General features: G+C 45.5%; 1 protein-coding gene across 3 annotated transcripts in view; it reads right to left on the bottom strand.

Moving 5' to 3' along the window:
* Positions 1 to 3067: 3067 nt before the first annotated feature.
* The window catches only part of LOC119164261 (ral GTPase-activating protein subunit beta), a 128210-nt gene continuing 106133 nt past the window's right edge, over positions 3068 to 25144 (bottom strand). For all 3 annotated transcript variants that reach the window (XM_075871289.1, XM_037416411.2, XM_075871290.1), the window contains 9 exons: positions 20319 to 20489; positions 16839 to 16911; positions 15478 to 15648; positions 11929 to 12067; positions 9512 to 9667; positions 8495 to 8743; positions 7390 to 7516; positions 4354 to 4470; positions 3068 to 3760 (listed from right to left, as the gene is read on the bottom strand). In XM_075871289.1, the coding sequence (XP_075727404.1) occupies positions 3646 to 3760; positions 4354 to 4470; positions 7390 to 7516; positions 8495 to 8743; positions 9512 to 9667; positions 11929 to 12067; positions 15478 to 15648; positions 16839 to 16911; positions 20319 to 20489 (1318 nt within the window). In that variant the 3' untranslated portion in view covers positions 3068 to 3645. The remainder of the gene's footprint in view (positions 3761 to 4353; positions 4471 to 7389; positions 7517 to 8494; positions 8744 to 9511; positions 9668 to 11928; positions 12068 to 15477; positions 15649 to 16838; positions 16912 to 20318; positions 20490 to 25144) is intronic.

Below are 25144 nucleotides of genomic sequence, written 5' to 3'. Positions count from 1 at the left end.
ACCTAAAATCAAACTAGGAACAACCTGCATCACCTAGAAAACCTAGATGAAACCACATTGGTCTTCAGAATCGTCAGATTTCGATGTTTTAAGTTTTGAATGGCTTAGAACAAGCTTCGGAAATTTCTTTGTCAGACAGCCTATTGAAAAAAATTGCAGCATATCCATGGAGTGAATGATGAGAGGAGCGAAGCGTCCATCTGTCTGTCCATACGTTCGCCTGTTCTAGAGTGGGTATGTGCCACCGGTGGCTACGTACATACACACATACGAAAGAGGAACAGACCCACACCATAAGGAGCTTTGCCCTTAAAAAAGCGAAGCATGGAGGCATTATTTGCAGAATTTAATGGAGGTGTATTGACCGACAAAGGGGAAAATGAACTAAGGTGTACAGGAAACAACTTGCTTCATGTTGGTTCTTCCCTCTCTCTGTCCGTGCGTTCATGTAGTGAACACTAAGTTCCGCCATCTCCCATCTCGCAACCCCTGTGGCACATAGCCGTTCTAGAGCGGGTATGTGCCACCGGTGGCTACGTACATGCACACATACGAAAGAAGGACAGACCCACGCCATAAGGAGCTTTGTCCTTAAAAAAGCGAAGCATGGAGGCATTATTTGCAGAATTTAATGGAAGTGTATTAACCGACAAAGGGGAAAATGAACTAAGGTGTACAGGAAACAACTTGCTTCTGGTTGGCTCTTCCCTATTTCTCAATGACCACCACAAAAACATGCACCACTTGAACCATTTTTAATCTAAGGCGAAGGCTGCAACACAATTAAAAAGCCAGGCTCCTTTGGCCTGTTGGCAAGTAATTATTTTTGCAGTTAAACGATAAATTAAGTGCTATGCATGGAGCTACTCAAAAATATTTGGTTTGGGCAATAAGTAGACTATGTGAGCTTACATGAAAAGTTTACATTTTTCTCATACCATTCGTTCTGAAACTTGGCACAGCTTAAACCTATAAGAGTGGCCACGTATTTCTGTGCTTTGCTGGGAGGGCGTCAAAAGACTATATGTAGTCTTCTGTCTGGAGGCACTACGCGAGATATGACACCATCTGACAGTAATTTGAAGAAAAAAAAGTTTTCTCAGAACACAGAGCCGCTGGTAAGTGACAGCACCGGGGCGTTTCAGTTAAAGCCCTTCAATTTTCAGCGAAACACAGGAGGCGCCCGCTTTTTCGTTCATAGTATCGAATTGTCAGCACAGCATAATTAACTCTTCAGTTTTTAGAATTAGGTATTGCCTATTCATTTTCTAAACAAAAAAGGCAAATACCGAAATTTTTTCGTTGAAGCATCCCAAGAAAAACTATTGCCTTTAAAAAGTATGTCCTGCTGCGCTGTTAAGCAAAATGATCTAGGGTGCTGGTGCTCACAAAAATTAACAAGACACCCCAATTTGTTCACCTTTGTTCAACATCGTTCACGAGATTTCAGATATAATAAAACCATTTCCAAGCAATAGTCAAGTTTAACAAAAACTACATCCTTATAATGACTGCATGGAAAGAATAGAAAAGGGTGGATGGCAACAGAACCTGCTGCTTCATTATTTTCTTCACGAATAAAACGCCCCTGCAATCACGGTAACACATTGTCAAATTCTTTTCCAACTCAACCTTGCAATCTTTCTCTTCCACTCCTAGTCTACAGATCTGAGGGCCAGAATAATCTCACATGAAATGTCGAAGAAACAGTCAAGTCATGTTCGGAGGGATGGAAAGGTGAGGCGCCAACAGTATTCCTAAAATGTAGCACGTGGTACTTCGATGGGTGCAAAGGCTCGCATCATTTCTTTTTTTTTCGTATCGTTTTCAAGCAGTTTGGGAATTGCTTTTCCTTCTGGAGCAGAGAGCCAGGAACTAAATTTGGTGATTAGCCCAATAACGGGGCATGGGAATTTAACAGTAAGAGGTTTTTTTTTTTTTTTCACCATAGAAAACATATGAAGGTTTATTGTGTGGTGAGTGCTCATTGTCAAGTGCAATATATCATTAGCTCAAGCATCACCATAAGTGGATTTGAGAGCAGTACAACTATTTGTGCTAACATTATTTTTTCTTTAGTTCAACCATTCCAAAGTTCGTACAGACCAAGACATGGACACACAGACTTACTAACATGTGTAGAGGTTATATATCGTGCTTCATGTTAAAAATCTTTAGCAGCTATTTAATTTATGACAACTGCCTGTACAACATACTGCTATTCAGGATTATGCAAGACGTACAGTTAAATGAACAGCTTGCCTAAAAGAAGGATGACCTTAATTTTAGGTGTGACGGTTCCATGCCCTAATTTCCCACAGTGCGGGTGCCTTTCCAAGCAACTATGAACTATGTTCTGCCGAGCACCAGGACGGAAGTGTGCTTGCACCTATTTAACCAGTAGGTGCCTAGCGGCAGCAGTTCGCTGCATCCTACAGCAGCTACGGATGCTCAGCTGTTCCACCAAGGCTGTCATGGGTTAAGATACGCCCAAGGGCGTTCGTAGAACCTTATGGGGCTACCTTTCGAAATGAGTACACAGACACAACTGAGCGCCAGGTCGGCGTAATCCTCTACCTATTGGGAAGAACCGGTGGGTTCATGGTCGGCACTGGCAATGGAACCCAGGACCTCCCGCATTGGAAGTGGACACTAACCAAGTAGCCACCGGAGCGAAAATGTTCATTCCAATTTCCCAAGCGTGCTTCTCTGGCGTTTGACAAATGATGCGTAATCTTTATTTAAAGTATTAACATACATTCCCAGTCCCCGTATGTCAGTACACATTAACTACAAAGCAGAAAAGTGACATATAAGTGACATCTTTGTGTTTCATCATGATACTATCGTGAAAGGATTAAACAACACAAAGACTGTATTTGCAAAATAAGACTGACAATTATCCTTGTTGACAAAGACTAATTGCAAAATATGACTGACGATTATCCTTGATGATAGCGAAAACATTGCCCTGTGTATGCTTACATCTGTGATCACCAATACACCAATGCTTTGCAGGAGTAAGTGTTTACGAACCTCATAAAAAATAAAAAAAACATTCCAAAAGTTCATACATTCCATTGCATTTTTACATGAAAAGCATCTTATTTGATTCTCATTCATTCGAAATGTTACATACTCGGCTGGCATGCATTTCAGTGTTTTGTACAATAACTGTCACTCGACAATTCTACAGTGCACTGCGCATAAAAGGAGAACACGAATATCGTAATATGCTAATACACAGCGAAACATTGCACGTCCCAATTGCTGAGGTGGCAACCATGTAACTTATGCTGCTTTGGAAGATGGTAACCGTCACTAAACGTGCTAGGAGGACGATTGACTGTATACATACACCACGCGATGACCAGCAACAGGTTTGCTGCACTTCCGCAGAAAGGATTTCAAAACGCCCTCTCGCAAACCCGCGCTGGAGTACGTCCTCGTATCACAGTCGTGCCTACGCCATCTTGGAAATGACGGCAGCACGACCACCAAGTGTCATGTTCCAACGTTTGCGGCATGGTGAGCACTGCTACGCGGCGCGGTTCTCCCCAAATACCGTAAGTTGCGGCAACAGGGATGTCTGAAATAAACGCACGATGTTGCTGCGCTCAAGTGCCCTTGCTGGCAAGCACCAGCTCAGTGTGTACTCTTGAAGAGTTGCTCGTAGAGTTCTGGCTGTCCCTGTGGTTGCTGGAACTTGGTTCCGATCTCTTGGATCTTCATCCGTCGCCTCACGTGTGGCGGTGGACACCTGTTGCAAAAAGTGCTTGGCAATCAGTTTGCAGGCACAGCGAGCAGTGTGAATGTTCATATAAACGAAGTGTAACCAGCATTACAAAGTGAACGAAGGCATTTCACAGCTGTAAATTTCCCCCCAATCTCAGTGCGGCACCTCACGCAGTAAACATGAACCCCTTAGACCGATATCCAAGAATTTGGTTCTTCGCATCATAGAAGAGCAAGCGCATGGCTTTTTAAGCAATAGCTTAGCACGCATTCTTTGGGGCAGGGGTAAAACAGAGTACATCAGTATGGGAACAGTGCTGGGAGCCGGCAAAAGAGCTTTTTGTAGCAGCCAGGAACACCTTTCCTATCAAGTTTGGAGCAGTCAGAAATACCATTCGGAGCAAATGTAGCAGCGTTTCGCAGCACTTCTGAAATAGCATTTGTCAAATGCACTATTTGTCAAACACTAAGTTAAACGGTGCAGCAGCCTTATTGAACTGTGTACACGCCTTCTTGTTTTTTCATTCTGTTTTATATAGCGTGCCTATGTTTGCAGGGAATGATAGACACAGTAGATTAAAGTAATTAACGGACAGGCAACAACGTAAAGTCTCTCACATCTCTGCCTCTAGCCGCCGTCTCCGGCATATGTTGAGAGCTGTCTGGCGGATAAGAATGCCCAGGACGCGGCGGCTGACGACCATGCCGTCAACAAGTGGCAACGCCTGCATGGTTCTGGAAAAAAAAAAAAAAAGGAGTGAATCCCACATCAAACTAGTTTACTAGCACCTTCAGTTATTCAATCCAGCCTAATGTAGAGCTGACAGTAGGAATTGAAACTTAAAACACTGTTACATGCATTTTATAGACAATTTTTGCCTCTTTAGAATATGACTCAAGCACTGCAATCAGGCTAGCTTCAGAGAGCATAAAAGACACGTAAAAAAAACGAAGAACACAAAGCAAGTGCTCGTCCTATGTTCTTTGTTCGTGTCACATATCTTCCACACTTTCAGACACTACGGACTTGAAGTACTACTACATAGCCTTCTGTGGTTACCCCTTCAAGGGTATTAAAATTACTTTGTTACATTAATTAGTTGGCTATCACTTTTAATTATGTGCAGTAATACCTCGTTACAAGAGACAATCTGTTATGTGAAGCAGCTGAAACTAGCTTGGTTGGTTTTTCCGTGTTTCCCACATTAACAATATTGCATACAAGAGATGCGTTTTAAAAAGTAACTCAATTATTAAGGGATACTTTCTTAGGTTCGTAATGTAAGTTCGCTATTTACGTGAGACAACTCCAACATGCTCATGCACCGCAGCGGACGTCGTACTACCAACCAATCTGTGCTGCACTTTTCATTTTGTTGGTTTTGACAGTAAATGAGATTTCACTGTACAGTCGCTGACCGATTTTTCAGACTCCAAAAATTCGAACTTGTTGCATATTTCAAACTTCAAAAGCGCACCGTTAGGGTTCTCATAGAGCTAATGCATTTTTTCAACCGATTTTTCAGACGAATTCGCCCCCTACAGTTGGATTTTTCGGACTAAATCGCTTGTTTTGAGCCGCACCACGAACCTGTATGGACGCTGCCATGTTGGATTTTCTGCTGGCTTGACTAAGCTTAGTGGCTTAATTTTAAAATGGCTTTCCTGCCTCCAAGATTGGAAAGTGAACGTCATATTACAAGTTTCAGAGGCCATGTCTGCTTTAGAAAACGTGGCACAGGACCATTTTTTCGTCTTCGGTCAGCCGTAGTGGTCATCACTGTCGTCATCGCACCGTACAGGGAGGAGGCGGAGCTGCGCAAAAGTGGAGTGAATGTGCCTGCCACAATGACACTGGGGAGTTTTAGAATAGTGCACCGCAAGCCCTTGCAGTGCGATCGCTGCCACTGCGCATGCGTCGTAACGCGAGTCGCCGTTCGCGGCCTGCCCGTAGAAAATCCGAAGTAGTGTGCAGCGATCACGGCCCGCGAGGCCCGCGAAGTGTCGTGTGTAGCTTCCGTGCATTTGAGTTTGCAGTTGGAGGTGAATGTCCCTAGACTTCTCCCGAGGAGGAGCAAACGCTATTCTAGAACTCATAATGCGTCCGCTATACTCGCAACGTCCGCAGCGCCTGCAAACGTTATTCTGAAGCTCCCAAAGACTTCGCTCGTGCGGACGATGACAATTTTGTGCGCGGAGCCCACGGACGAAAAAATTCTTCACCAGGTTGTGCCGCAGCCGGAGAGTGGTTCGAATGATGACGACCATGATCGCCCGCAGCTGTTTGCAGCGGAGATTGCCACAGCGGTGACGCTTTTGTCCAGCATTTACAATGACGATGTCACCTTGGCACAAATATGGGCGAACAAAATTGCTTCCAAGCGTAGGATGAGGCAAAGCAGAATCATGGACTTTTTTAAGCCTGCCTGATGCAATAAATATAGAAATATCAGCCGTCATGCAGACACTGCGGAATCAGGGCGTAGATGAAGTATATATAAACATCCTGGAAGAAATCTACAGGGGATCAACTGCTACCATAGTGCTTCATAAAGAAAGCAACAGAATACCAATCAAGAAGGGTGTAAGGCAGGGGGACACAATCTCCCCAATGCTATTTACCGCGTGCTTACAGGAGGTTTTCAGAAACTTAGAATGGGAACAGTTAGGGATAAGATATAATGGAGAGTACCTTAGTAACCTGCGCTTCGCCGATTACATTGCATTGCTGAGTAACTCAGGGGACGAATTGCAACTCATGATTACGGAGTTAGACAAGGAGAGCAGAAAGGTGGGTCTTAAAATGAATCTGCAGAAAACGAAAGTAATGTACAACAACCTCGGAAAAGAGCAGCGCTTCGAGATAGGTAATAGTGCACTTCAAGTTGTAAAAGACTATGTCTACTTAGGGCAGGTAATAACCGCGGAGCCAAACCACGAGATTGAAGTAACTAGAAGAATAAGAATGGGGTGAAGCACATTTGGCAAGCACTCTCAAATTTTGACAGGTAGATTGCCACTATCCCTCAAGAGGAAAGTATATAACAGCTGTATCTTGCCGGTGCTTAGCTTACAAAGAGGGTACAGCTTAAATTGAGGACGACGCAGCAAGCAATGGAAAGAAAAATGGTAGGTGTAACCTTAAGAGACAAGAAGAGAGCAGAGTGGATTAGGGAACAAACGGGGGTTAAGGATATCATAGCTGAAATCAAGAAGAAGAAATGGACATGGGCCGGGCATGTAGCGCGTAGACAGGATAACCGCTGGTCGTTAAGGGTAACTAACTGGATTCCAAGAGAAGGCAAGCGGGTTAGGGGGACACAGAAGGTTAGGTGGGGAGATGAGATTAAGAAGTTTGCGGGTATAAATTGGCAGCAGCAAGCACAGGACCGGGTTAACTGGCGGAACATGGGAGAGGCCTTTGTCCTGCAGTGGACGTAGTCAGGCTGATGATGATGATGATGATGATGCAATAAAGTTCATATTTCTGACAAAACGAATTTTTCGAGCTGTTAAATTTTTCGGACTTTTTCGGTCTCCACCAGGTCCGAAAAATCTGTCGGCGACTGTACACTATTGCTGCCTTATGCTGGAATCGCCCTAATGCTCCGAAAATGTGATGCGCATATCACACAGGTCTGCGTGGGTACCTACTTGGTTCCTCGGCTTTGCACTTTTATGCGGAACAGGCCGCTCTGCAGGGCGTGCACGAATATCACAAACACGTCTCCACGCCCAGATGGAGTCTCCTGGCCCGTATTCGTGGCTGGCAGCAGTTCACCTGCAGCGAAAATAACGAGCCAAAGAGTCATCAGTCATCTGGTTGCACTAGAAGTGATGAAAGAGAGCAAACTTGTGGCCCAATGCCATTCTGAATTATGGTTGTTCAATATTTTCGCATAGAAAAAAAAAAAGTTCCATTTAACGGAGGAGCTGCAAGGTGCAACTGAGGAGGGGAGGTGTAAAAAGTTATATGTGTATCAATTGAATATACAGTAGATTACTGATTATTTTGGACACCAATAAGTTGTACTTGCTCTCTTATAAAGACATTACAGTACGACCACTAGCTTCACAGGTGTCAAGTGAGCTCACAGAACTTGAGTTGTATAGATCTCGATTGATTTGTGGGGTTTAACGTCCCAAAACCATTATTTGATTATGAGAGACGCCGTAGTGGAGGGCTCCGGAAATTTTGACCACCTGGGGTTCTTTAACGTGCACCCAAATCTGAGTACACGGGCCTACAACATTTCCGCCTCCATCGGAAATGCAGCCGCCACAGCCAGGATTTGATCCCGCGACCTGCGGGTCAGCAGCCGAGTACCTTAGCCACTAGACCACCGTGGCGGGGCAGTTGTATAGATCTCGCCTGTGTTCATCCTAATGATGTCACCAAGAAGGGGTCTCGATGGAGTCACCATATTTCAATGGCAGCACCAAGAGTCTTGACTATATCACCAGGAGTTTCGATAGTGTTGCCAGGTTAATATGGCGTCACAAGGGCTTGTGACACCAGCAGATGTGATGGTGTCACCAGGAGTTCCAATGACATCACCAGTAGATCCGATGGTGTCACCAGATTTTATATGGTGCCACCAGGAGTTCCAATGACATCACCAGTAGATCCGATGGTGTCACCAGCTTTGCATGGTGTCGTTACAAAAACTCGACGACACCACCAATAGTGTCAACAGCGTGATCCATTTCGATAGTGTTACCAGAAGCCAAAGGTTGCTCAATGGCACCACCAACTTACTCAGGGGAAAGCAGACATGGTCTTCAAAGCTCTCGAGCCACACAACCAGCACTTTTAGTTCAGCAAGTGCCACGTTGGGCATGCGCGCCGGTCGCGACCGGGCGGGTCGAGTCACTGTCTCCGTGCTGTCAATGTTGAGTGACATGGCACGCTGAACCTTCTCTTGTGGGACCTCCGCACTGGCTGCCATGCCGTCATACGCTGGCGGTCCCATCATGGTTGTTGTGGACCGCTCGGGAAAGCTGTCCGCTGAATAAATGAAAATACAAGCAAGCAGCTCTCTTGGGACTTCTGCAGTCACTTCGTTTATAGATTACAGGAAAAAGTTTTCATGTACCTCACAGTGACATAAGGCAGGGAAGATAACTATAAGAGATGACGGCCGCTGGGCGCTTATCTGTTTATTTAGCCATCTACGAGGAGCATAGGAAAATACACCCATGGTTGATATTGTCGCGTATTTGTGATGGTGAAGAAGGTGGCAATTGGTGTGTTCAAGACAAAAACAGGACACTCTTGCGCCCGTGAAATTAAAAAGTAAACTACAAGCAAGGCACGCTACACACCGATAGCGGAAAACATTGTCGTTGGTTTTTGAGACAACTGGTCATTGGGGAAACACGTCGCCTCGTGTACATCAGTTATCCAAACTTCTGGTGCTGCCTCTGGTGTTCGCATAAGCTCTCAAATAAACCTGAATATTCGTGCCTTGACCATAATCTTAAGAGAATGACCACAAACAGTCAGGAATTTTCTTAAACAATTCAGCGCGATCCGCACTGAGTTTTTTAACAGTCTCTGTCGGTGAAACCCGAATACATCAAAATAAAGTCAAATGCTGGATACACCAAAATACATCAAACACGCATAGCAATACAAGTATCTGATATGAACACAGGTATTACAAGGCATACTGCAGCGGAAAGTTTCTCTCGAATAAATTCTGCATTTCCACCTGCAAGAACACAGTGCCAATGCAGATAAAGTTCCACTTTCTTTAAATGTATTTAGACAAACCTTTTGGCCTCAGGGTGACTTCACCAGATGCAACATCACGAGGAAGGTTTTTGGGTGAAGGCACAACGAACACTAGTTCGGACAGCACATCCGACCAGTAAAGGACTTGGTGGTCGCCACTGTACAGACTGCCGCCGTGGTCTGCAGGCAAATCAGCTGCAAAAAAAAAAAGGAAAATAAATCTGTAGTTTTAAACGCTAAAGTTGAGATATGATCGAGATGCATGCCATTGTGGGAGACTCCAGATTATTTGTGACTACACTGGCACTTGCAATTTGCACCTAAACCTAACAAGTCCATATACACTATACAATACCTCATTAAAAAAATCATAGCCATATCCACGAAGTAAATGATGTTAGAGGAGCTTGCTTGGAGGTGCACGGGCCGTTTCTTGGAGAGACCATTTCTTTACGAAGGCTTGTTAACCAGCCGGTGCACAATGTGTATGTCATGTGCAGCGTGTTCGGGCACATTCCGCGGCTAACACTGCACAGTGTTGGCCACATTGATCGGCACGTTAAACACCTGCCCCTTTATGCCATACTGGCCACTGCCGTCAGTTGAATGCCTAATGCTGACAAATGCCAGACGTGGAGCTATCAGGCGTTCTTCAGCGGGATTGCGAGCAGGCAAGTGAGAAGGGCTCGGGGGATATCTGTACCCGTGCGTAACACTCTTCGTAGAAATTTGTCACGTGCTGCTGTGCCAACGAAGCGACAAGAACGAAGTGGAAGAAGTCGGGAGGAGGCAAGCCCGCGGGCCATTGAAAACACATGCCTTGGATGCCGGTGCGCCATCTAGTAAGCATCGTTGAAACCACCGGAGAGAATGACGCGGGTGGCGACCGGAGAAGTGTACGCTGGCAAAACTGGTGTGCACGCCAGTTGCTGACCGCCGTCGCCAGACAAGGTGCGAGCTTAAGAAGTTTACAGAGCAATCTCCTAAAAAGCCCTAAAGAAGTTAAATATAACGTACCAAATCTATGAGCACTGATCCCCTATATACAGTCAAATCTTGGCAATTCGAACTTGAAGGGGCCCGAAAATGTGTACGAATTAAAAGAAGTTCAAATTAATGAAAGCTAAATGAACAGAAGATTCACCATGCAGTGACACATGTACATTGAGCTAACACACGAGGGGGAAGTTTCAGAAGACTTACATATATTCACAAATCACAGGACATCCATCATTACTTGAAGTATTAGCAATTGGTGATGCGCATCTGCACACGTTTGCCTTGCAGCGAGTCAATTTCGCACGCAGCTTGCAAAGCTTTTCTACTTCGACTTCAGCATTCTTCTGGCAAGAGAAGTTGCGCACGGCAATGTATAGGGCCGACACTTTCTAAAGACGACGACAACTACTGCTTCTTCGCTGCTACCCTCTGCGCCGCCACTGCAGTGTGGCCAGCACGTGACGAGAAAGGAGGAGCGTCTCCACACGGAGAGAGAAAGAGAACCAACACTTTGCTGCTTTTTTTTTTTTTTTGCTCTCTTTGTGCATGGCGTTGAAAGGAGAAGGGTCTCTACGTAGTAGGGACGAGAAAAGGGGTAGCGGTGGCACCAGGGTGTCGCAGATCGGCATTTGAGAGAGAACCAACACTCCGCGGCAGCCTTTTTTTTCCTTTTCTTCTTTTCCTTCTTTGCACGGAGTTAAAAGGGGTCAAAGGTGCCACCGCTGCGTGGTGCTGAGAGAATTTTCGAAGCATGGTATGTTCGAATTACCAGTCGCAAGTGCTTGCGCGTTCGAATTACAGGGCATTTTCACCCTTTGGGATACACCTTAGCTTTGATGAGACCACAGCATCAGTTTGAATAACCGGAACTTTGAATTAAGCATGTCCAAATTAATGAGATTTGACTGTACTGTAAATATGCTGGTACATTGGCAAAACACATATAGGCATGGACGAGTAACACGTTTCTTCAAGATGTATCCCAAACATACAAGTATCAATTGCATCACCAAATTTCACAGGACACAGCACAAACAAACGGGACAGGCCAGACAGACAGGACTTGATGGTGTAACGTGCAGTGTATATATAACATACGCCTGTCTTTCTTGTCCCGTTTGCTCGTGCAGTTTGCTGTTATGAAAATATGCCAATAAGTTCAAGTTCATACCCTTTGAAATAAACACATTTTGTTTGGTGTGCAATCTTGACATGAGCTATTTGCACCTAAAAAAGGTATATTGCACTTCACTTTGCTTGGAAATGTTGCCCGTTAGCTTTCAAGAGATTACAGATCAAAAGAAGCAAAAAGATCAACTTGGACTAGACATGATTGGGTAGACAGCATGTTGGGTTGGTTTGGCTAGCACGCAGTGTCACAACGACGCACTGGTGTCGAGGTGAGATTGAGATTCAGGCTCTGGCAAATGAATGCATGTGTGAAAACGGCGCCTCACCAATGTTGAAGTCACCGCTGGTGACTCGCCAGGATGTGGCAACATTCCCGGTCCAGCCGGTGTGCATTCCCACGTCCACGGGCCAGCCCAAGGATCGCAGGAACTCAAGAAACATAGGATGCACGTTGCGGCTGCTTGTCTGTTAAGAAAAAAAAAAGCAAAAAGAAATGTGAAGAATAAGCAGTGACAACATTAGCAACGTTTAGTGTTGCATGAAAACTGCTTCTATGGTGTTCCAGATTTATGCTAGCGTGAAAAACATAAATTAGCCACAATTTCTGGCCCCATTTGAAGTTTCGGCATAACCTGTGGGGCCTGTACCATAGCACAATTATTGTGCATCTATGCTGCCAATAAATAACATGTGCTGCAATATAAATTTAATTGCATCTATTTAATGTTGACAGTCACAATATTCTATGGCAATTTTCAACTGTGTATGCGTAAGATTATTTACAATAAAATACATGAACTGCAATTGCATATTCTATGACTGCAAGCTTCAAAACGAAATCTCGAGAATAATTCAGTGAAGAGCACTAGACCTACACTCAGACCTCGATATAACGAACCTAGATACAGTCGAGCCCGCTTATAACGAACCTGAGCGTGACGCGGCATCCGTTCGCTGTATTCGAAGTTCGTAGTAAATGAAACACAGCTTTTAAAAAATGTTGCGAGTGAAAACACAAACTTTTTTTGCCCCAAAAGTCTATGATGCACATGTTTTGATGCACGGAAGCGATAGGGGCAGTCTCGAGTTCATTTAAAACGGCAGGGTGCTCGTTCGCCGAGGCCCGTGGCATAAACTGCATGAGGCACTGGCTCCAAAATTTCGCCATTCTCCCAATCCGATTCCTCCAAATCGCTCTCGCTACATACTTCATTCACAATGCCCCAATCCGTGCACGATTTCGCAGTGTCGGCATCATCATCGGCCGTAATTAAACCATCGTAATTAAACCATCGTAACTGATGTCCCACCCGCTCTCCCAGGTCCGAGTCGATGCGTGGCCACGAATTGCCGCCGCAGTTCGAAAGCTTCAGGCTCGGCATTGGGCCCGCCATCGACGAAGTCGGCTATGCGATAACAGTTTCACGCGCATGTAGCTGTCACCGCCGCCCACGAAATATTCATATCCACAGCTGAATACAGGGATTCCCGAAGCGGCAAGTTGGCTGCCAGGTGGTCAACAGCTATGAGCAAGCGCTCCGCAACGCGGCACCTAATGCGCTGATTACACTCAAGCCAGGCGGTCACACTTTCGACGTTTTGTTGAGCAGCACAAAAAAGCATGCTAGTCCGCCGGTCGGCCATCATGACTACACACGCACACCAAGAGCGAGCAAGACCCGCACATGCGACACACATGCCAGAGAGCGTGGAACAGCTTTGGGCCTGTTTGCAGTCGAAAAACAAAACTAATTCGAGCCAGCATGGGTGGCGGGCGTTGGGGAGAGGTGGAGACAGGCGAAGGGGTTGCTATCAAGAGAGGTGATAAGAATTGCCAGAGAAGGGCAAAGAGTTGCGGTAAAGAGAGGGGAGGATGGGGCAGGAGGGCGACCTTGAAAACCAAAACACACTGGAAGGAGGCAGGTTGGGTAGCTTGCTTGCAAGGCCCGCGAAACTCGCTTGTAGAAAAACTTGGAAAGGGTGCATGGCCACCTGAATCCGTGCATGCGACGGTGTTCGAAAGAAGCGGCGGCTGTGGTCAAAAAATCATTTCGCTGCGCCGGCAGGTTTGCGTGGCCTCACGAACTTCGATACTTCACGATTCGTTCCGCGCAAATTAACAGCAGTTTTCGCACGCACGCAGAAGGCATGCTGAGCCGAGTGCGAAGTGAGCGAGAACAAGTAATAAACACGAAACGAATCTCAAATTATCAGAGTTGGTGGGGTAGGATATGCGCGTGCACTAGACGCAGACTATGGAATACAGTCGGTAGCCGATGAGGTTGGCAAATTATCTGGTCACTCCAGGCTGGCGACACCAACGACAGTACCAGCGATCAAAAACTGGGCAGATGGCCGACCGGTCCTCGAAAGATCAGCGGCAGTGTGAAAACATAGGCCTTGTCTGGCGATGCGGGGTTCTCAGAATAGCAGGGGGACAAAAGACGGAGGAGTGCGTAAGAAAAAGCGGTCGGGGAGACCGGCAATTAAAGGGGCGCAGAGGTAAGGTCGGCGTTTAACAATAAAAATGTATGGACACCTCGCCGATGCCTGATCGGTGGTCGAAATTCGTTTCCCGGGAAATCGGCAGACCGCTGAATTCGTTCGCTGTAACCGATCAGCGGTGCTCGGAGACGTTCGTTGCAAGTGCGATTTTGTGCCAATGAACCAATGTATATTTTCACGGTCACGCCGATATTGTTTGTTTTAAGTGAATGTTCGTTTCAAGTGGGGCCATTATATGTGGACTAGACTGTATAATGAATTATCAGTTATAATGATGTAAATAAAGAATGGCTCTTTCATAGGTATAGGGTTACAAATGAATGTTTATAACGAATTTTTGGATATAAAAAGGCAGTTTCGTGGCACGTGTGACTGTTTTAATGAAGTTTGAGTGTAGTAAGAACAGCCATAAAATAAAAAGAAAGACGTGGCGAATAAGCATCGAGATTATGGCATAAATTCACCTCGAGGGTGAATGTGAGGTTACAATAGCTACTTTACATGACGAGCTTGCTTGCTTTATGAAGTTAACAACCACTACGAAGCAATGATAGGTTACAGCAAAAATAAACACAAATCTTAAGTTCCACAGATTTCTCTCCATCTTGGAGCGTCTACAAAACATTTGCATCATTTCATCAGAAGCTCACACATAATCTCAATGTTAATCAAGCTTTTACAATATAATTAGAACTTGGAAACTGATGCCATGTTTAGTGCCATTAGTTCCAAGTGCTACGTTTAGTACACTAATAGCTTGAGCTTGAATATATGCAATCACCTTAATTTTGTCCACGGTAAAGGCATCACAATGTTTGGAGATTAGAGCACTCGGACATAATCTTTCGCACTTGAGCGACAAGTTTGAAACATTATGCTGGCTTCTTATTTCAATGTATAGAATTTCAACAACTTATGACAAAAATGCAATAAATCAATGGTTAACGAAAAAAGTTTTCCTTTTACACAAAGCAAACCATGTCAAATTAGGTTCAGCAAATGCCAAACAAGGCGGTTCCTGCATTTTTGTGCAATTAGCATTTAAGCTAACGGAGAGATAGAGAGAGGAAGACAGGTTTATTTACAAAAAGGCAGAGAAGTCGGCCTGAGTGATAACCTGCTACTCCACACTGGTGGAGGGGAAAAGGGGAAGAGAAAGGGTAATGGATGGCGAAGGTGAAAGAGAGATCAGTATATACAACCCTTTCCAGCTGAGAAAAATGTTACAGCTGTGCATATAGTCCAGTTGCTTTTATTAAGGCTATAACTGCTCCTATGACCACACTTGCACTGTTGGTGTCGAGCCAAAAGCCCAACATGGTTAAGCTAACACTCTTCACTGCAGCAGTAGTACGCTGAAAAAAGCTCACCACATTGCCGAGTATCTCGAGTGGGGTCACCTGACCCTCCTTGACGTAGAAGACAAACACGGTGTCATTAGTGCGCGAGGGGATGCGGTCGAGGCTGTCGAGAGCGCTGTAGAAGCCCGTCTGATTCTGGTTGAGAGCCATCAGCGGCTGGCCGTTTCCGGTACTTGCCACCTAAGGTTCATGACAGCAAATGAAGAGCAGCAGTGGTTCAGTAATATAGCCAGTTGAACAAGCTGGTACGTCTCCGAAGAAAAATTGAGTTTTAAGAGTGTATGGAGGAGGGCAAATACAACTGAAAATGCGATTTTGAAATTTTTGTGGAACAATATTCCAGCGTTACTGACAAGTGCTTCCATGGAGAGGCGAGTGATTACGCGCGGTGGAAAGCGTTTGAAAATGGCCCCAAACGCACCTTATCCCGTGACTGCTCCGTGGCAACTCGACCTTTAAATGTAGTTTTCTCCAAGCACTAAGTTTCTCCAGAAAAGGAATATTTTTTTCTGTAACTGCTGAAGCTATCAAATGCAAACTTTTATGACCTCTCACTAAATATCAGGTGCCCTTTCTGAAACAAGAGAATGTTGTCCCCACCAGGGTTGTATACTTTACGAAAATTTTTCTTTAAGAAGAAAGTCCTAAAATTCTAGTCGTAAAACATTTCAATTTTTAACTAAAGATTGGTCATAATTACAATTACTATTTTGGTTCGGAAGGATAACCTGGGTGGAAGTAATAACAAGAAAAGATTTTACAGTTTTACACACAAAATATTTTTCACAAATGTTTTTTCAGAAATAAAAACAGTCAACAAATTCATTTATTATTATTTTTAGAATGGCTTTGTATTGTCTTACCAAATGCACAAAACATATAACAAAATCGCCATGCAAGCAACTTGCGATACTTTACTTTTACTTCAAAATTTACTTTTGCTTGCAGTTAATGCTGTCACCTTCCTACCAAGATAGTAGAGCCTATTGTTACTGTCATTATCCCCACTGCTTCCTTGTATGTAAGATATTGCACCAGTTAGTACATACGTATCTTCAATCAGTACACTGATACTTCAGAATAGCAAACCAAGATAGAATAAAATATTAAAATAACGATGTAAATGAAGAATAGTCTTGCAACAGATACAGTGCTGCTAAGAATATACCTTAATGGCGAATTTACGGATACAACAAACATATACATATAAAACTTTGTTTTAACGAGATTAGAGTACAGAAGACCTATCAAATGCTCCAGTGCAAGAGGAAAATGAATTCATCTAGCCAGTTCAACACAGCTTAGAAATATTTTGAGCTACAGCAGCACACAACAGGAGTAAGGAACGGTTGTAAGAGTGGCTTCAATACCTTTGTGACATCGTCCCACAGGAATCCAAGGTGAGACAGGAACAAGCGCGCAGTCTGAAACTCTTGACAGACACTGAAACAAAGAACATTTTTCTTTCATGAATACAAAAATTTTTTTAAAAAGACAGTACAGTCGAACTCCGCTACAACGAACGCCGCTTCAATGAAATTTTGCTACAACAAAGAACTCACAGTTCCCCGTCAGCAGTCTATAAGAGTCAATGCATAATTATTGTCGCCACAAGGAAAAAATTTTTGCTTCAGCCGCCCTGCTTCAACGAAAAATTCACGATGCAGTTTCAGGCTGAGGTACTTATTGCTATGCACTAAACCCTATCTTTAACATTTTGATGCATTTTCGAAACCTGAAAATGCGTCAACAAAGTCTAAAACATGCGTTGGCACCACCAGAAACCGCCGCTGTTCAGCAAGCATGGGCGCCGCCATTGCTCGATAGCGATGGCAATGAGACTACCCTGCTTTTGCCACTGGCTTGCAGTAAAAGCAAGCCACTAGCTTGCTTTTGGGTTGCAGACGATCCGAAGCTGAAGCTCAGTTCGTGGTTTCCTCCACACAGCTGCTGGATGCAACCGCAGAACGATGTACGCGCTTGACCAGTATGGTAACTAATCAGAGCAGATGTTTGTCCGCATTATCAACAAAATCAGCTAGCCAGGAGTGATAGATAATAAGAACAGCATAAAAGTTGCCGCTACACGATACCCTGCCGCCATCTCGGCGTTGTCGGATACACGTTGACGGCAGACAGCTACTGGTGTTAACGTGTTAATGCAACAGTTTGGTTCGTTCACGAAGGCAGTTTTAGGCGTTTCTGTGTGCTTTTCACCGTGGCCTCGCTATGCATGGGTGAGAATCATGTGGTGACGCTGCTGGGAAAGAATAGGAAGCAGCGGACACTTTGAATTCTGAAGATAAACCTTTCTTTGTTTTGCTAGCTCAGATCAGCTATAATTTTTCGATTTCACTACAACGAAATTTTTTTCGTACCCCGTCAGTTTCATTGTAGCGGTGTTCAAATGCATGACTCAATGGTTAAACAGAGATACAGCTGAACCTCGGTATAATGAATACAGATATAACAAATTATTGGTTATAATATTAACATCTGGGATTTGACCCCCCAAAACAAAGATATGATTAGGAGAGATGCTGTAGTGGGGGGGGGGGGGGGAGGCTTTGGAAATTTTGACCATCTGGTGCTTTTTACCGTGCACTGATATCGCACAGTACACAGGGCCTCTGGCCTATCGCCTCCATTGAAATGAGACGGTCATGGCTGGGATCGAGCCTGCAACCTTTGGGTCAGCAGCTGAGTACCGTAGTCACTGATCTACAATGGCAGAACACAAATTAACGGTTAGAACAAATGAAATGAAGCTTGCTTCTGCCATTAAAATGGTGTGACAAGTATGTGTTTGTAGTGGAATGGCAGACTAGCGATGTTACTTTAGAGACTGATAGATTTAGCGGTAATGAACTTTACCTGTAAAAAGAAGACAAAGCTGCATTTTTCAGTTTTTTAGGTTGCCATATCATCGTATTTCTCATGTTTATCAGTTTCTGGTTTTCTTACATAGGATTGATTTGTTTTTTATTTCTTTGCAGAACCAGACGTGAATCAAGAGGCCCGGAGAGAAAACGGGAAGTTAATGCAAGAATTGAAATGAGGATATCGGAAAGTCATTCGTGTTAGCAGCCACAACAGAGATTTAATAGTGTGTCACTGCTTTACGTTAGCTTTATTTACTGCTCTAGCTTTTCTTCGCATCTATTTTGACCAGAAATCGTGAATCGAACGTCGTGCACCATACCCTACTGCAGAATGCCAGTAGAGGCAGAGTGGGAAGATACTATTAAAAAAATAAAAAGGAAGGGGAGGGAGGGGCTAAATACATGTAGTTGGCCAGTGAAGCTGCAGCACAGCCCGACCCAATCCCTGTACCGGAAAACACATGGAGCGCACGCTGCATGCCCCGCATCACTTAAAATGACCCTCATCGCCTCACATGCCATCCTCATGCTTCTTTTGAGCTTGTCTTTATTGAAACAAATACTGGTGTGCGCCTTGCACGTGCAATCGCAAAGGAGAAAGGCACTTTTTTCGTCAATTAATAACAATATTACCAGGAGTTTTACATGCTGAAACCACAATATCAACACAAGGCATGCTACAGCGAAAGACTTCGAAAATTTCGAACATGTGGTGTTATTTGATGTGTAACGACACTGCGCAGTACACAGGGCACCCAGCGTTTAGCCTCCATCGAAATGGGACCGCCACAGTCGTAACTGAATCCGCGACTTTAAGGTCAGCATTCAAGCACCGTACCACTGCGCAACCAATGCAAACAGCCTCAATTCGTGGAACGATATCAACTGCTCTGCCGATGGAAGCAAAGAAATGATGGCTTTCGAGTCAACGCTGCTTCACCATAACGAAATCCCCCAGAGTAAGGTTGTTTCTAAAGGGACATTATACAGCAGCAATAACTATGTTTTAGATTGACGAACTATACTCTCCCAACTTTCATGTCACAGGTTTCGCAATCATAGGTTCATCATTACCGAAGAAAATCTAGATTGAAGTATCATTTTTAATTTTTGCTCCAAAGTCACTGCACTTGAAAAATCATTCCAGAATGCATTTTTCGTATTTTCAAGACATGAGCTCGATGAAGTAATCAGAAAGTTGGTACGTTAGGTTTATGACCCTCACAATGACAATGTACACCCTTTTCATTGATTAGAAACCATGTTGGACCCAGCAAATGCCGTCAAAATCTATGCAACACTGTGTTGGTGTTCGAATCTCAAGGTGGCGTCTCCACCTGCATTATTTTTTCACACATTTTCTTGCTCATAGAGCACTGTCTTGGGCTAAGAGTTGTGTTTTTGACACTGTGAAAGTGTACTTTACCAATACGTGAAAAAATAAGTTTTTTTTCTGTAGTGTGGCTTTAGGAAAAAAAAAATTATAGACCATTTCCTCGAAGGGAATACTGATGGGACGTGAAACAGCAGCGATGCACATGATATTGACCCGGTTAAAGCGAGCGTCGACGCGAGTGCTGCAAGAACAGTCCGAAGCGAAACTGTGTAGCGTTTACTAGAGTAGCGTTTGTTTGAAAAGCAAAGACAGCAGAGGTGGTTTGGGTTTTGTGTAAGTTTTATCGCAGCTAAAAACTGTGCGCTCGATGCGGGCTCGAACGTTGTGAGCGATGGAGAGGGTGAAGCGAGAGATGACACGCGGCGAGAGGCTACGAAGAGAGTGACGTCAACACGCGCGCACTGTGAGGGAAGGTATGACCTACATGGCACCACTCCAACACCTGGGGCCAGCAGAGCGCAGTGCAGATGGAGGGACAGCGTTATTCAGACTAATCAAAGAGCTGCTTCGTATCTAAAACCATTCAACATTTTGGAAGGTAGGTGGTGTGAAAGCGGGACTTCAAGACAAACCTTGGAGCGTGGCAGTCTGTCGCCGGATCTGGGAAGTCCTGCCCCAGCATGTCTTCTTCATAACGGCGGCAGATGCTCTTCTCGACCTTGGCCTGCTGGTCCAGGAAGCCGAGCATTTGGGCCTCGTCACGCGTCAGCGTCTGTGATGTCGGGTCCGGTATGCTCTTGTCGCTGGCATTGAAAACGAAAAGGAAGACGACGCAAAAAATGAAGTGTAAAGTACGAACACCGTGAACACATGAGCAAAAGTTAAACGAGATTGGCTACCATATGTTCCGCTATGTAAGACGCATCTTTTTCCTACCTATATAATTTTTTCTGTGCACATGATACTGATGCATGCTGTATATGTAAAGATCGTGCATTGAATTGGTGCTGTCATGCAAAATTTAGTGGAAATAGGTGGACAAGATTTTGTAATAAATGCATAAGTGTGAGTAACCTCCATTTGTCATGCCCAGTTATACACTCAAACCTTATTATAACAAGATTGTATTTTAGATGAAAATAAGTTTGTTATATCTGAAAATTGGTTATAAAGGTTTATTCCTAACACTACAGTTAAACCTGCTTATAACAAACCTTCATAAAACGAAGTTTTTCTATTATCCACCGTTCTTCCATAGGAGCACATGTATTTGTGGCCTCTATGTAACAAAGTAACTGTGGGAGACAACTTTGATATAACGAATTTTCCTCACGGACGATCTTAATTTTGCTCCGCATTAGGGCATTTTAGTACGAGCATGCATGTTCCGCCAACGCCCCGCTGCCGCCTCCGAAGTGGTGGCGGCAAGCACGCGGGCCGCGTCCGCGTGAGGCGGGCAGGCGGGCCTGCACTTTAAGAGACTACGTAGCCCCCTTTCTCACCGCTGCGGTCACATGCACAGGTGTGCCCCCCCCCCCCCCCCTTCAAACCAAAATTTAAAAAAAAACTACTTTTGCGCATTGGCAGTGCCACGCTTTTAGTTAGCTTCACATATGTGGGGCAACGCTGCATATGGAGAGTGCTTTACCCAATAGTTTTCGCGATAGTGTCTGTGTCATTTGCTTTTCATTTTTGACGCCGTGCGCGCATGCATAGTTCACTGCGCGCGCATGGTGTGGCGTCCGACGACATTCAACTTTGCTTTTGTTTTATTGCGACAGCAATTATATATATATATATATTGTAAGATGGCGTCGAGAACACTCGAGACTCTCCTTTTATTGACTCGAGTATGTGCCCCACAACATAAACTTGACTGGTGATGATGAGTATTTACAGATGAAAAGATGGGACGCATAAATAATGCTCACACTTATTTTCCCCGCGCACTTGAGCGGCCGGCCCGGCCGAGACTTAGGCGGGAAAGGTACGGCGCAGAAAGGGTTTAAGACGTGAAACGTGGACAATCTCGGAGGCACGGTAACGACGGTCCGAGGAACCCTCGACGGGAGTGACAAGGTAATTGACCGGAGATGTTCTTTCACAAACAACGTAAGGTCCTAGAAAGCGAGACTGAAACTTTTCACACAATCCGGGTGTGCGAACAGGCGTCCAAAGTAGTACTTCATCTCCAGGACGGAAGGTGACGTCTCGACGAAAGCTGTCATAGCGTTGCTTGCGGTCTTCTTGACTGGCCTCCGTGTTGAGTTGAGCACGTTGCCGTGCCTCAGCAAGCCTTGAGACGAAATGTTCTGGCGTAGTCGTCGACGTTTTTGTCATTGCATTGAAGAAAGAGGCGTCAATGGTGAATGTCGGCGCACGACCATAGACGAGGAAGAAAGGTGAATACCCGGTGGTTCGTTGAACAGCGGTGTTGTGTGCGAATGTTACGAACGGCAAGATTTTGTCCCAATTATCGTGGTTCGGTCCGATGTACATGGATATCATGTCGATTAGAGTCCGGTGGAATCGCTCTGTCAGCCCATTTGTCTGCGGGTGGTAAGCGGATGTGGTCTTATGAAGTGTGCCACAAGTTTTTAGAATTTCGTCAAGAATTGTTGACAGGAAGGCCTTGCCCCGGTCACTCAACAACGTGCGAGGTGCGCCATGACGCAACACAATGGCTTCTAAAAAGAAGGCGGCAACGTCTGAGGCGGAGCTAGTGCGTAGAGGAGCGGTCTCCGCGTATCGTGTGAGGTGGTCGACGGCTGTGACGATCCAGCGGTGGCCCGCTGGCGTTACGGGAAGTGGCCCGACGAGGTCTATTCCGACAACGGCAAAAGGTGTGTCGGGACATGGAATAGGTTGTAATAAGCCAGCAGGAGCTGAAGTTGGTCGTTTCCGGCGTTGACAAAGTGCGCAAGAAGCGACATAATTAGCCACAAAAGTAGAAAGACCAGGCCAGAAGAAACGGCTCCTAACGCGGTTGTAGGTCTTTTGAAATCCCAAGTGTCCAGCTGATGGGTCGTCGTGCAATGCTTCGAGAACTTGTTTTCGCAGCGAACGGGGAAGTACTGGCACCCACCGATGCCCATCCGCATTGTAAGTATAGTGTTGCAGGACATTGTTCTCTAGCTTGAACAGCCGTAGCTGACGACGTAGTCTGGCATTAGGGGGAGAAGGCGAGCCATTCAAGTATCCGATGATGCGGTTACAGTAGGGGTCGTCACGTTGGTACGCGGCAAACTGGGCGCTGTTGTTTAAAGGTAGCGACCCAGCAACTGCCAGGGGTGATAACGTGAGTGAACAGGAAGCCACTTGATCACCTGAGGGGCATTCGGGATGCGTGGTTGGAGATGAAAGTGGCAGAGGGCAGCGAGAGAGAGCGTCAGCATCCTGATGCTGTTTCCCGGACCTGTACACAACGTCAAAAGTGTACTCTTGCAAACGCAGTATCCAGCGACCGAGGCGCCCAGACAAATTCTTCAGCGAGGACAACCAGCATAGGGCATGGTGGTCGGTAACCACAGTAAAGTGGCGTCCATACAGATAAGGTCGAAATTTCTGGATGGCCCAAACGACAGCGAGACATTCCTGCTCTGTTATCGAGTAGTTTTGCTCTGCAGGTGTTAGTGCGCGGCTGGCATACGCAACTACTCTCTCACGTGAAGTGTCGTCGCGCTGGAGGAGGACAGCACCGATTCCGTGGCCGCTGGCATCTGTGTGCAGGAAAGTGGGTGCACTCTCATCGAAGTGACGGAGGACGGGGTCTGATGTCAGAGCACGCTTAAGGGCTTGGAAAGCACACTCGCACTCGTCAGTCCACGTGAAATCCGTCCCTGACGTCAGAAGCTTGTGTAACGGCCCCGCAATGGCAGCAAAGTGACGGATGAAGCGGCGGAAGTAAGACGCCAGGCCTACGAAACTTCGCAATTGTTTTTGATTGCGCAAACGTGGAAAACTAACTACGGCAGCAACCTTGTCGGGGTCGGGTCGAACGCCGTCTTTGCTGACAAGGTGACCCAATACTTTGATGCTTGTGCTGGCGAAGTGGCACTTTTTTGTATTGAGCTGTAGGCCAGCGTTCGAAATGCACGTTAGAACTTCGTCCAAACGCTTAAGGTGCTGAGAAAAAGTAGAAGAATAAATGACGATGTCGTCTAAATAACATAAACAGGTTTTCCATTTGAGACCACGTAAGACAGTATCTATCATGCGCTCAAATGTTGCTGGAGCGTTGCATAAGCCAAAGGGCATGACGTTAAATTCGTAAAGCCCGTCAGGCGTCGCAAACGCTGTTTTCTCCTTGTCTGCTTCGCGCATAGGTATTTGCCAATACCCGCATCGGAGGTCGAGGCTGGAGAAATATTCTGCGCCTTGTAGGGAGTCCAGGGCATCATCTATGCGTGGCAACGGATATACGTCTTTTTTCGTGATCTTATTGAGCGCTCTGTAATCAACACAAAAGCGGACAGAGCCATCCTTTTTCCGGACCAACACCACAGGAGACGACCAGGAGCTGGATGAAGGTCGAATAATATCCCGTTTGAGCATGTCGGCGACGTTTGTCTCGATGATTTGCCGTTCAGCCGAAGAGAGACGGTATGGGCGGCGGTGTACAATGGAGCTGCCTTCGGTTTCGATGCTGTGCTCTGCAACGGAGGTGCGGCCCAGAACTTTGCAATGTACATCAAACGAAAGGCTGTGCTTTTGGAGAAGGTCTAAGAGGTCTCTCTTTTGCTCGGCAGTGAGGTGAGGACTTATGGTGTCATTTAAGGTAACAGTGGTAGCCTTGATATAAGTAGTAGCAGACAAAGGTGGTGATTCTGCGTGAAGGGGAATCAGTGAAAAGGACTCACTGTCAGCGAAGCAGCTCACAGCAGTGCCCTGGGGCAGCATCACTGGCGAAGAAGTTGGATTCAAGGCGGTGACGAATGCTTTACCGTCGTTAAACCGCACAAGGCCGGGTGCTATGGTAAGCCCCGCAGGTTTCGAGCGAACTGATGGAGCTATGAACACGTCACCATTAACTATAGTATCCGAAGCGATCGTTAGAAGTTGTTCATCTCCTGGCGAAATGAAACAATCAGTAGCAGCAATGAAACGGAAGCTGTATGGATCGACATCCGATGAACTCTCAGTAGCTGACATTCGAATGACTCGCTGACGACACGATATGAAAGCTGATGCCGAAGAAAGGAAGTCCCATCCTAAAATTACTGTGTGAGTGCACAAAGGAAGTACAAGAAACTGAATGTGGTGAATGATGCCATCTATGAAAACACGGACTGTGCAAACACTTGAAGGCTGAATAGGGACTCCATCTGCGCAACGAAGGGGAGGCCCATCGTAGGGCGTCCTAACTTTTTTCAATCGGGCACAAAAGTCTGCACGAATTACGGAATGTGATGCGCCTGTGTCCACCAGTGCCTCTGTCTGTATACCTTCAACATACACC

The sequence above is a fragment of the Rhipicephalus microplus genome, chromosome 8 (assembly GCF_043290135.1).
Source record: "Rhipicephalus microplus isolate Deutch F79 chromosome 8, USDA_Rmic, whole genome shotgun sequence".
NCBI lineage: Eukaryota > Metazoa > Arthropoda > Arachnida > Ixodida > Ixodidae > Rhipicephalus > Rhipicephalus microplus.
Note: the sequence above shows the minus strand (reverse complement) of the source record. Positions and strands in the feature narration are given on the sequence as shown.